The sequence below is a fragment of the Gadus morhua genome, chromosome 16 (genome assembly GCF_902167405.1).
Source record: "Gadus morhua chromosome 16, gadMor3.0, whole genome shotgun sequence".
NCBI classification, from domain to species: Eukaryota; Metazoa; Chordata; class Actinopteri; order Gadiformes; family Gadidae; genus Gadus; species Gadus morhua.
This window is the reverse complement of record NC_044063.1, coordinates 24,619,407-24,631,906: the sequence shown is the minus strand read 5'-3', so window position 1 is coordinate 24,631,906 and position 12,500 is coordinate 24,619,407. Positions and strand designations below refer to the sequence as shown.

Sequence of the window (12,500 nt, the reverse complement as noted above, 5' to 3'; positions counted from 1 at the left end):
GTCCAAGCTGTAGACTTTCCAATCATACTGGCTTCCTCCTCTCTGTGCTCTGTGTGTGTGTGTGTGTGTGTGTGTGTGTGTGTGTGTGTGTGTGTGTGTGTGTGTGTGTGTGTGTGTGTGTGTGTGTGTGTGTGTGTGTGTGTGTGTGTGTGTGTGTGTGTGTGTGCTGTGTGTGTTGCTGTGTCAGCATGTCTGCCATGATGTTCTTGTTGTACCTTGTTGTGAAGAACCAGCATTGGGCGTGGTTAATAAGTAAATAAATAAAATCCGCAGCAACAAGTACAATTCCTGTTGTTGTGTTAGCATTGTATCCATTGTCAATGTCATTGTTGTTGAGGTTTTCACAGCCACTCATGTCGTGGAAACATTGTTGTCATCATGAGTGTGTGGTCCCGCCGGCGCGCTGTCCCCATGCTCTTTCCCGATCAAGCCCACCCCTCTCCCACCCGCCTCGACGGCCAGTGGTGGTGTTGGTCCTGGGGCGTGGAGGCATGTGGTGGGTGTTTAGCCGATGTACAAATCAACGCAAATTAGCCTGCGCAACGAGACGCTAATGAGAGGGTGCTTTAGAGCTGACACTAAGTGGGGTGTCATTGTGGCCAACCATCATCTCTCGCAGCGTTGCCATCTCTCATGGCGCATCTGTGTGTGTGTGTGTGTCTTTGTGTGTCCATGCATGTGTTTCTTTTTGTGAATGTGTGTGCGTGTGTGAATTTGTGTGTTACAGACTGTAAATGCAGGCCGTGGCTTGTGGGATTTCCTCTTATAGAAACAAGAGTGTCAATTATGAAGGGTGAGCTGAGGAAATTTTTGCCGTCATGATGCTGGAGCAGTTTTTTCTGACCCTGGCTTTCACTCGCCTCTGAGAATTTATTCCCACTCATACGCTCACAGCAAACAAGAAGTGATCACATACAGCAATCAAAACGATAGACACCGATTCTCGATGTATGAAAGAATCGATTTCTCCCCCCTTGAGTATCTTTTTTCCTCAGGGTTAATGTCGCCTCTGACCTCGCCTTAACGATGCTCTGACATCTATTGCCTTGCTCAGAGCGAGCTGGGCATGTGTCTCGTTGAACCCCACCAAACTGTGTGCGCCGCTAGCGAACGGAACAGCAGCAGTGCACGGATGGAGCTAAATATGTGATTATGGGTGTGGCGGAATGGGCAGCCTTAATGGACGCTGTGGGATTCCTTAGACGGCCCGATCCTGTAAAATCAAGACTCGGTCACAGTATTTACACAGCTGGACTCAATGCCACATGCAGCCAGCGGAACCTGGATCCCCCCCATCTATTTTCTTTCAGCCATCGATGCCATCGCTTGCAGTTTGGCAAGACGTGCGATGCCAATATAACCAGAAGCATAACATTGTCCGTAATCCGCAAGGCCAAGAGTATAATTTTCCGTGTTTGGACTAGCCTGGTGTTCGCGGGGCCCCACGGCCCGCCGAGGGCCTCCGGGGTTGGGGGCCGACAGGGTCCTCACAGGGTAAGGTGAGAAGTACTCCAGACCGGCCCGGAGGAGTCATCACAAGGGGCCTGTAATAGCACTAACAGACTGCTGGATGCATTATACGGCGGGGCCTTAACCCCACACCAGCCGCCCCCCCGGCCCCTATCCCTTTAACACTAATAAGCTGTCGTGCCAGGTACCTCTTACTGAAATGCTGCAAAAACGAACGAAACCCTTATATATATATAGTATGACCCATCTGTCCCTAAGGATCAATACACACATGGTATGCATAAACACAATATACAGACACACTCATGTATTGTCCAGTTGTGTAGACACACAGGCACATGCCTTGGCTCTTATTGTGCCTGAGTTCTGCATACTCTCTGTCTGGCTAATATATGTTTTTCACACACGAGAGGAGACTCAACAAAGTGCTGACTCGAAGAGAGAAAGGAGTGGTTTTGTTTTTACATATCTTGCGTCTCCCGCCCCCATCTCAATACCTCTGTCTCCCTCCATTGTACGCAGCCCGCCACGCACTTCTCCATCATCAAACTAAAAGTGAAAACTTGACAAGATGATGACAGTTTAGGGTCAGATGAAAACAGCAAAAATAGCACAGGGCTGTTTTTGGCAGCTCATTCTGGTGGAATCAAACCTTTGTTCCGCGACTGGCTGATGAAGTGCATTTAAATGCAGGGTTGGATGGCGGTTTGCATTGTTTCAGCTGAGGTGGTTTGGCTACTGATTTCCGATGTATTTTTTTATTCTTCTTTGGGCTTTTTTGAGGTCAGAAGTTAGTGAAATGGAAAATGTGAATATGTGGACAAGGGTAAATTACATTTGTAGAGTTAGCTTTTGTATATAGAATCATACAAGGTTATGTGGGTTTTGTGTGGTGTGTGTGTGTGTGTGTGAGATAGTGATCGTGTGTGGTGGGCATGCTTGTGTGTATGTTATCGTCAGCACAGTCAGACCATGTCCACTTTTCTTTTCTGTCCACTGCATCCACTGTGGTGGAAAGTGCCAAGTCATCAGAACGCAGACCGCTGCGGTGCTCCCAGCACCACAACATGGCAGTTACCAGAGCAGGGGTTTCTCATTGCCCAGTTTGGCACATATTTGTGGCTACTTACTTTGGAATAGTATTTTAATTTTTTTTGTGCAAAATTTAAACACAACAGCAATTTGGGTTTCAAATATGGTTCAGATATGGTTCAGATATGGTTTCAAAACCATATCTGGTTAGCCTCCAGAGATATGACATGCTTCGGAGGCTACTCTCTTGTACTTCAGGAAAAGGGTTATGATAGGGTCACTATAAGGCAGGCCTGTCATTCTATCCCTTGCTACGCAGGTTTGTGTGTTTTCTTTGGTGTGTACTTTGGTGATGTTACACTCCTTTTGCTAGCCGTGCAATTATTTTGTTCCTTCCTAAACCGCCTCTGGTTTTTCTGAAACTTGCAATTGACTGTCAGTGTCCACAGAGTCCACGCTACAATGATGTCATTCCCTGTGTGGTTGCCAGGTTACTCTGCATGCCGTTAACCCCCACTGCCTCCGATCAATCTTTGCGATCCAATGGACAATTAGTAGTCTGTCAGGGTACTAGGGTCAAAGGGGAAGTTGTGGCTACGTGGTGTATCTTTTGTTCGCTGTAAATCCTTCCTCCCCCACATTGCCCTGTTGCTCCAGTCCTGTGGCTAACATCTCTCTCTCTCTCTGTTCCTTTCTCTTGTTGTAGGATGGACGAGTGACGATGGCATGGATGTAAAAATGGGCCAGTGGGCAGGCATGTGTGCCCCTCTTCTCCACCTGGCCCTGCTCCTGCCACTGCTGCTCTTCCAGCCGCCCTCCTGTCATTGCCAGGATGCCCAAGGGACTCCCCAGGAAGTCCCCCTGTTCGGCTTCACACAGGCTGTCTACCATGCCACCGTCTATGAAAACTCAGCTGCACGCACCTACACCAACAGTAAAGTTAAAATGGGCATCCACATAGCCCTGCGCTCCTGGGATATCCGATACAGGATTACCTCAGGGGATGATGAAGGCTTTTTCAAAGCAGAGGAATATGTTCTGGGGGACTTCTGCTTTCTGCGCATTAGGACTAAAGGTGGAAACGCGGCCATCTTGAATCGGGAGATACAGGATAATTACGTTCTGACAGTGAAGGCTTCAGTGAAAGGTGAGGCCCTCATGGAGACTTGGACCAAAGTCAGCCTCCAAGTCTTAGATATGAACGACCTCCGGCCCTTGTTCTCGCCGACCACTTACTCTGTTACGATAGCGGAGAGCACCCCTCTTAGGACTAGCATAGCACAAGTCACTGCCACGGATGCGGACATCGGTTCAAACGGGGAGTTTTACTATTTCTTCAAGGAGAAGATGGAGCTTTTTGCCGTGCATCCCACCAGTGGAGTGGTCTCCCTAAGTGGGAAACTCAACGTGGACGAGCAGAGCCGCTATGACTTGGAGATACAGGCGGTAGACCGCGGGATGAAGCTGTACGGTAACAACGGGGTCAGCAGCACAGCTAAACTCTTTGTCCACGTGGAGCGTCTGAACGAGCACGCCCCCTCCATGACCGTGGTCACGCACGTTCCCTCAGGGCTAGATAAAGATCCTGTGTATGCTGTGGTCACGGTGGACGACCAGGACGAAGGGATTAACGGAGAGATCGAGTTGGTGGCCATCGTGGGGGGAGACCCCTCAGAACTGTTTTTCCTGGAGAGATCGGAGGAAAAAGAGTTTACAATTAAGGCCTCCAAGGACGTTAACTGGGAGAGTAACCCCCATGGCGTTAACCTCACCCTCCAGGCTAGAGACAGAGGGACACCGCAAAAGTTATCTGACATCAAGTTGGTTTGCATCACAGTTAAGAAACTGCAGGCAGTGGAAGTTGCATTTAAGCAGGAGACATATGAAATTAGTTTAAATGAAATTTCACCCCCGGGCACAATTGTCGGAGCTATTAAAATCAATCCAGAGCCGGATGATGCAAAATATATCCTTACTCCCTCAGCTGACTCTGCCTTCTTTCAGATGAACACTATGACGGGTGTTATCTCCACTGCCCACTGGTTTACTCAGGTTCCCCAAAATGCTTTTAATCTTGAAGTATTAGAGGTAGACAGTGATCTTAGGGTTTCTGTTGCAGTCACCATCAAGGATGCAAATGACAACACGCCAACATTTTCCCAGTCCTCTTATGAGGTTTTTGTCAATGAGAGTGTTCCAATAGGGACCAATGTGCTCACAGTTTACGCAGTGGATGAGGACAGGGGAGAAAATGGCTACATCACCTACAGCATTTCTAGTCTGCAACCTCTCCCCTTCAAAATCAACCAGTTTTCAGGCATTGTTAGTAGCACTCAGGAGCTTGACTTTGAATCCTCTACTGAAAGCTATGTATTTGTCGTCAGGGCCTCAGACTGGGGATCCCCTTACAGACGAGAGAGTGAGGTCAATGTAACCATCCATCTGGAAAACATGAACGACAACAAACCCTTATTTGAGAAAGTGGCATGCCAAGGGGCGGTCTCCAAGGATTTCACTGTGGATGAAGTGATAACCACAATGTCTGCCATTGATATAGATGAGTTGGAGCTGGTAAAGTACAAGATCCTTTCAGGAAACGAGCGGGGATACTTCAACCTCAACCCAGATTCAGGGGTTCTAACTCTGCAACAATCCCTTGCCACTGCAAGTCCAACAAATGGGGTTTTTTACCTCAAAATAACTGCCACAGATGGTGAGAACTTTTCTGACCCCATGTTTGTTAACATATCCCTTGTACAGGGAAGATCTACCCCCAAAGCCTTTAACTGCAAGGAGACCAGGGTAGCTCAAAGGTTAGCAGAAAAGTTGCTGAAGAAGTCTAAAGCTAGCACCAAGGCGAAAATTGAGGAAGGCTTTATTGACCTGTTCTCTGTGAATCGACAAACCCCTCAGTTCGATAAGGCCTTTCCCACTGACATTGCAGTGCGTGAGGACCTGCAAGTTGGATCCAGTGTTTTCAAGGTCAATGCCAATGATGGTGACACAGGCTTCAATGGTCATATTCTGTACACCATTTCAGGCGGAAACACAGACAGTTGCTTCACTATGGACATGGAGACTGGTCTTATTAGTGTCTTTCTGCCTATGGACAGAGAGAAGAGAGATCATTACCTCCTCAACCTCACCATATATGATCTTGGCCTACCACAAAAGAATAATTGGCGTTTACTCACTATATACATAGAAGATGCTAATGATAATGCACCCCAGTTTTTACAAGAAGGTGGCTATAGAGCCACAGTCCCTGAAAACACTGCGTTAGGCACCGACGTTATCCAGGTGGAGGCCACTGACAGAGACGCTGGTCCCAATGGGGAAATTGTGTATTCAGTTCTGACCAGCACTACGCAGTTCAGCATCAACAGCACCAATGGCATCGTGTATGTGGCAGGCCAGCTCGACAGAGAGTTGTCCCCCTCATTCAACCTGAGAATCGAGGCCAGAGACAAGGCAGAGAAAGGACAGCAAAAGTTCTCTGTGACCTCACTGCAAATCACTCTAGAGGACATTAACGACTGTCCCCCGGCGTTCATCCCTAGCATCTACAACGCCAGGGCTCTGGAGGACCTTCCCTTTGGGACAGTGGTGGCCTGGTTGGAGACCCAGGACCCAGATCTGGGCCAAGGCGGCCAGGTCCGCTACTCACTGACAAACGACTATAACGGCAGGTTCGAAGTGGACAAAACCAGCGGGGCCATTCGACTGATGAAGGAGCTCGACTATGAGACCCAACAGCTCTACAACATCACTGTTAGAGCCAAAGACAAGGGCAGGCCTGTCTCGCTCCTCTCTGTCACCTCTGTGGAGTTGGAGGTGGTGGATGTCAATGAGAACCTCTATGCTCCTTACTTCTCCCACTTTGCACTGACCGGGACAGTGAAGGAGAACGCGCGGATCGGAACCACTGTTGTCCAGGTCACCGCCCACGATGATGACGTTGGCAGAGATGGGGAAGTGCAGTATTCTATCCGTGACGGGAGTGGCTTGGGGAGATTTGCCATCGATGAAGAGACTGGTAAGTGCTCAGTTATAAAATCTAAGTCTGTGATCGTAGTATCTGCGATCACAAATGTTGTTAAGTTTAGGTTTAAAAACAACAAATGTATCTAAATACAAACTAGTCATGTTTGCTCAATAATTAGGTGAACGATGCTAGGCAACGCTCATCTTATTTTCATTTTAGGTTTTATCATTTAGATCTTTCTTCTCAATTATTCTCTACAAACTGTGGCACCAATCTCCTCCCACAATATTTAACCTAGAGGTTCATTACTTTTTTCATTTAAATGTTAATCTTGCCTGTGAATTGCGAGCTACTCATTTATTAATCAAAATATTTATTTATTTATTATATTTCTTCAAACCATTCAACTTTTACAATAATATATTTTTCTTTGTCAAAACTCTTCACATGCACTCATACAGGCAAAGGACTGGCAGGTCGAAACGTTTGTTCTTTATATTGAACCAGTAAATCATTATTTTTAGTGATAGTGATGGTGTCCAAAAAAACATAAAAAGGAAAAAAAAATGATTAGCAACCTGAGGAGCCTGTGTATTTCATCCATGTTCTGTTAATGAGGAGAAATATGCAGGATCTATTCGACAGATAGGGAAGCAGAGTGTATATCAGCAGGGCTTTAACCTTAAAGCCTGCGTCCGGCTTTAGCTGTAAATGATCATGACACTTTTAGATTGCCTTTACATCTTCAGCAGTAGGCTATACTCTACATACGATCCGATTCTTATCCTGCTGCAACAGCACGTTGTGGAATCAGAATAAGACAAAAGGTACGAGGCAGATTTATTACACCGTGACAATTGAGGTAGCCCTGTGAACAAAATCTTTTGAATTGGTTCTGTATTGAGCAGGCTAGTTTTACAAAACAAGGGTTACGGTTAGGAACAGGAACTGTGTCTGTCATCAAGGTCTAAAGAGCTATCATATGCTTTCAGTGAACTGCGTATAAATTGAATTACAAAGTATCATACCGAGAATACAACAGATAACTACACCAGTGATATGAGAAATTCCGTTTTGTCATATCACTTTTTTTTCCCCTGACAAAAGGGTGGTTTCACAGATTGAGAGTAAATGCAATATGTCATACAAAAAATGACTCATTTTTAAATCCTACTTTTTCAATCCATTCTCCATGGCCAGCTGTTATCTCTCTCAATGCCAGGTATCGTACTCTCATATCTCTATGTGAGGAAACTTTAAAGGCTCTGTCTAAGCTTTATCTTGTGTATTTTATTAGATTTTACACAAAAGCGTAAATGCCAGTCTATGTACACAGCTTGTTGTGGAACCAGTGCTTTAATAGTTAATATTTAGAAAAGTATAAGCAGTTTCACTTTTTTAATTTTGCAGAACTTCGCAGAGAGAAGTCTATGGGCGTTTCGGGTTCTTCAGACGCAATGTTCTGTACTTCAGTATTTCAACAGTGACAAATTTTATTTGTGACAATTATTACAATTGTACATGTGCATACATTTGGTTTTTTGGTACTTTTTTCTGTCCTGCGTTTGTCAACCTCAGTTTTGGCTGGACCATTTAAGAAATTTGACATCAAACTGTAAACCCTTACAACGCAAATGCAGCGACTGTGTCCCTGCTCCAGTACACCGCGACCGACGTAGCAACACACCGTGCGAGCCAGAGTTCTGGTCCCTAGGTGATGAACAAGGGGCAGAGCAGAAAGGAGAATTTATGGTCCTTGTTAGCTGAGCCATGGCAAGCCTCATAAATCAGGGAGGAGGCGCTAGGAAACACTACAAATGCAATTACAACTTAAAGAGCATTACTCTGGCACCCCTTCCTCTCTCTTTCTCTCTCTCTCTCCCTCTCTCTCTCTCTATCAAACACACAAACACACACACACACACACCCAGGAGCACACACCTGTGCACGCCGATCCACATGCAAACACACACAGCAACACACACACACAGACACACACACACACACATTCACACACACATACACAGCATCGTGAACAGTCAACAACGTGCACAACATGAGTGTACAGTGCATGAGGTTATTAGTCAGACCCGCCCGTTGAACCACGGCGATGTTGTGACAAAAACACAGAGGGAAGAGCAGCAGAAGAGCACTGCTATAAGCGTATTCACTCATTAGTTTGTCTAATATGCATGCAAAGCCGCGTTTCCACCCTAAATTACACAGAACTTTCAGTCCTGGGAACTACAAGGGACTGAAGGTTCCCCCAGACCCTTGTTGTCTGCGTCTCCACCACGGTGTTAAGACTCAGACGGTTCAGTAATAAAGGACACAAAAAAGCTTACGCTCTGTACTCAAGTAGGTTAGTATTCAAGTTAACGGTGGCTTGTAGTGCCCACTGCTATTGAGATGAAGGATCAATATTAAAAAGAGAAAGAAAGCTATAATTATATGAATGTAAATAACTACTATTGATGCAATGAGAGGACTGTGTGATTTACTGCGTTTGGAAGTGAACAACATTTTTTCGATTTGCTGCTGCAGATATTAAAGGAGCTTCAAATAAAAAGCTTTGATAACTCAACAATTCAGGGATGTTCAACGCTGCAAGCCCCGCAAGTTCTAATCCCCGAGCAGGGCGTTTTTGCCAGTAAAAGAATGGCCCTGGAACTTAATTTAGACCCTGGTTCCTGCGGTGGAAACGCACTTAGTTCCTGCAAAGGTTCCTAGTTCCGGGTTAAAGTTATTACAGTTGAAACGCGGCCATTGATCATCATGACCACTTTGAGTTCTCTTTTGAGACCCATACGAGTATTTACTTTCCCTGCAAATAGATGCGCAACAAGTGAACACTAGTGCTTCTTACCGAGTGCTTCTAGGCTGTATGTTTCGGAGCTATGGAAATGATCAACTTTTTCTCAATTTGAAGTATACAAGACTCTGCGAGTGGCCATACAATCCTAGTTAGACTTTAGGAGCTGACCTTGTGATTCTATTTTACAGCACTCTTGATATTTGATATATGGTCGATGTGTACTAACCGCATTAGTCTTTGACATAGTATCATCATTCAAGAATTTTATATTTATATTCACCACTCTAAGTGTTATATGCCGACAAGAAGACCATTAGGGCAAAAGGGATGGAATGTCTTCCCATCACCTACTTAACTTTTATTTTTGAACTTGTTTGTCAGGGATAGTGCAGGTAACATTGTTACAGGTTAAAAAACTTGACACGATGTACTGGTGAGGCTTTCCTTCATAGAAGAAACGGTCAATACAATATGATTACCATTCCAATACAGATTCATGTTTAGATAAAAAATCATTGTGGAAGTTTCTTTATGCATTCAAGTCTTTATCGAAGAAAGATTATTTTGCGCGAATAGGTCCTCAAAATCCACAAATATATGCACATTTATAGGTACACACACACACACACACATACACACACACACACACACACACACCCACACACACACACACACACACACACACACACACACACACACACACACACACACACACACACACACACACACACACACACACACACACTTTCCCTCTCTTACACACACCTCAGAAAGGACACACCCTGCTGCTGTTGACCTTTTCCCTCCCTCCTCCCCCTCAGTTCAGTAGGAAGCCCTTCACATCAAGACCCTTCATCACAATGTCACTTATCCTTGGGAACCACCGTGCTCCGAGTGCAGGGAGGGAGTGAGGAGAGGGGAGGAAAATAAGCGAGAGACGGAGAATGAAAGAGAGGCGAAGACGGGAGGGGAGGTTCACAGCTCCTAATTCTCTGGCGATTCATTTTTTAACGGCATGGAGTAGGTCCTCCGTCTTTGTTTTGACAACAAAACAAGCTTTGTTGAGAAGCTTTTTTGTGTAGAGCCGCGATTAAACACCAAGGCGGACAGGCAGAGTGTGGGACACACACACACACACACACACACACACACACACACACACACACACACACACACACACCCACACATTCAACAGTAAGTGCACATCAGACCGCTAGCTTGCGCGTTTCTCACACGAGACTGCTCACTAATTTAATTCAGATTAACAAGGTACTTTGATTAAAACAAATCCAAAAAAAAAAACAAGAAGCAAAAACATACTTTTACAATGCTCCACTCCCCCCAAACTCATCGCCATCACCACCACAGTGACTACCAAACTTACAGAGGTTCAATGTGAAAGTCCACACACTCATCAGTGCTTTTGTGTCGGCTCTCTTGCTTTTCTTATTGGCACCATTCAGGGGTTCAACTATAGTGGGAAAGAAGCAGGCTTGATGGGTAGGGTGGAGCAATTTTTTTTACTCTCTGAACCAGAATTCAGCCTTCCAGCACACACACACTCACATGCACTCCCCTGCCCCCTTCCCATGAATGCTGTTAGAGTGCACGCCACAGGACCACAGGGCCGGGCCACTACATGTTTTGTTGCCAGTGGCGCATTAAGGAGCAGGCGGTTCTATCATTACAGTAATTAGTGGATTAATGGCGGCATTCATCATCACTGGAGGGTCAGGAGAGGGGAAGGCAAGTGCTTTTGTCAAGTAGTGCAGCAGGCTTGATGTGTGTGTGTGTGTGTGTGTGTGTGTGTGTGTGTGTGTGTGTGTGTGTGTGTGTGTGTGTGTGTGTGTGTGTGTGTGTGTGTGTGTGTGTGTGTGTGTGTGTGTACATTGAGTACTAGAGTACTGATGAACTGTTGCAAGGTCACAAATTATGTTTATTTTTCAAACCTTTGGGTTAAACCTTTTCTGTTTAGAGTGAGTGGTGTTAAGTTGATGTGTACCTCAGTACTCCAAATATTGCTATTCACACACACAAATTAGGAGTCGTTAGATTTGGTTAATTAAGAAGAAGATTAAAACATGACGGAACACGATGTTCCGACGAGGGCGGCCTTCAAGTGGCTTTTCAAGCTTTAGACGGATTGCGACGGTGCACAGTTCCAAAATCAGTCTAAATTATTTCCACCATACTTAACATTTATACAGAATATAAGCCTATTGATGCAGGGCTCAGGCTGGGGGCCCTTCATTTGAAAAGTGGTTAACGTGCGGTCCTCGTTGGGTATTTATGTCTCATTCTTAGGGAGCGTTAAGTCAGGAGACCCCAATGCAACGTACGTTGGATAATAGGTCCATCATTCCAGCCTGGTACATGCCACTCAGGTCGACATGAATAGCAGCAAGCTAGATGTTGCACACGCCAATCAGTGTGTGCACCGTTTTCCACTATTTGTGCCTCTAGTTCGTAGTGTGGGCGTCTGACAAGCACATTTTATTCATCTAGATGTTAGAAATAACCCAGAAACTGCTGAAGCTAGATGGCCTTGTGAGGCCGCCTCCTGATCTCTTAAGTTCACATTCTGTTTCTCTGCAGATCAGTCTGTCTTTGATCTTGTTAAAAATAGAAAAGCATATTTTTAAAAGCAGTATAAAAATACGATAGAACCAACCAGTGCTAGGGGGGCAGGTTCAGTTCACGGTGAACAAGGAGCACGACAGTCTGCAGACCTTCAAACAATAGCGGCGCCCAAGGAAACTGCAGCCAAATCGTGGAATAGAATCTTTAATATATATTTTAAGATAAAGTTCAAACAGAAATGACAAAAAGGATGATGTTCCTTTGCTTAATTTCAGATTCAGAAAGAGCGAAGAGCGCAATAACGTAGTCGATCTGATAGGCTTAGTTTATAACACACACTTTAACACAATATTTGGATGTTCTCACAATGCTAGAATCGTTTTCGAGCTTTAATACAGCCATACAGGTAAAAATGTGGTTATTGAATTATTATGCCTTAGAATATGGCTGCATTTTAAAGAAACAGTGGACATCTTCCTTATTTTGCTGGCATTTTGCTCCACAGCAGCTTTTTAGATACGGCAGTAGCTTTAGTTGGAGCCAATGCAGACATTGTTAGGCGGATATCGTTAACCTATTTTTGTCTGGTGCTGGCCACCGCCTCCTCTAGCTTATTAG

The 12,500-nt window shown here is 45.2% G+C and overlaps 1 protein-coding gene across 5 annotated transcripts in view; it reads left to right on the top strand.

Annotated features, from left to right (window-relative positions):
• fat3a (FAT atypical cadherin 3a) overlaps positions 1–12,500 on the top strand; it is a 153,805-nt gene that overhangs the window by 43,935 nt on the left and 97,370 nt on the right. For all 5 annotated transcript variants that reach the window (XM_030381615.1, XM_030381613.1, XM_030381614.1 and 2 more), the window contains exon 2: positions 3,209–6,538. In XM_030381615.1, the coding sequence (XP_030237475.1) occupies positions 3,229–6,538 (3,310 nt within the window). In that variant the 5' untranslated portion in view covers positions 3,209–3,228. The remainder of the gene's footprint in view (positions 1–3,208; positions 6,539–12,500) is intronic.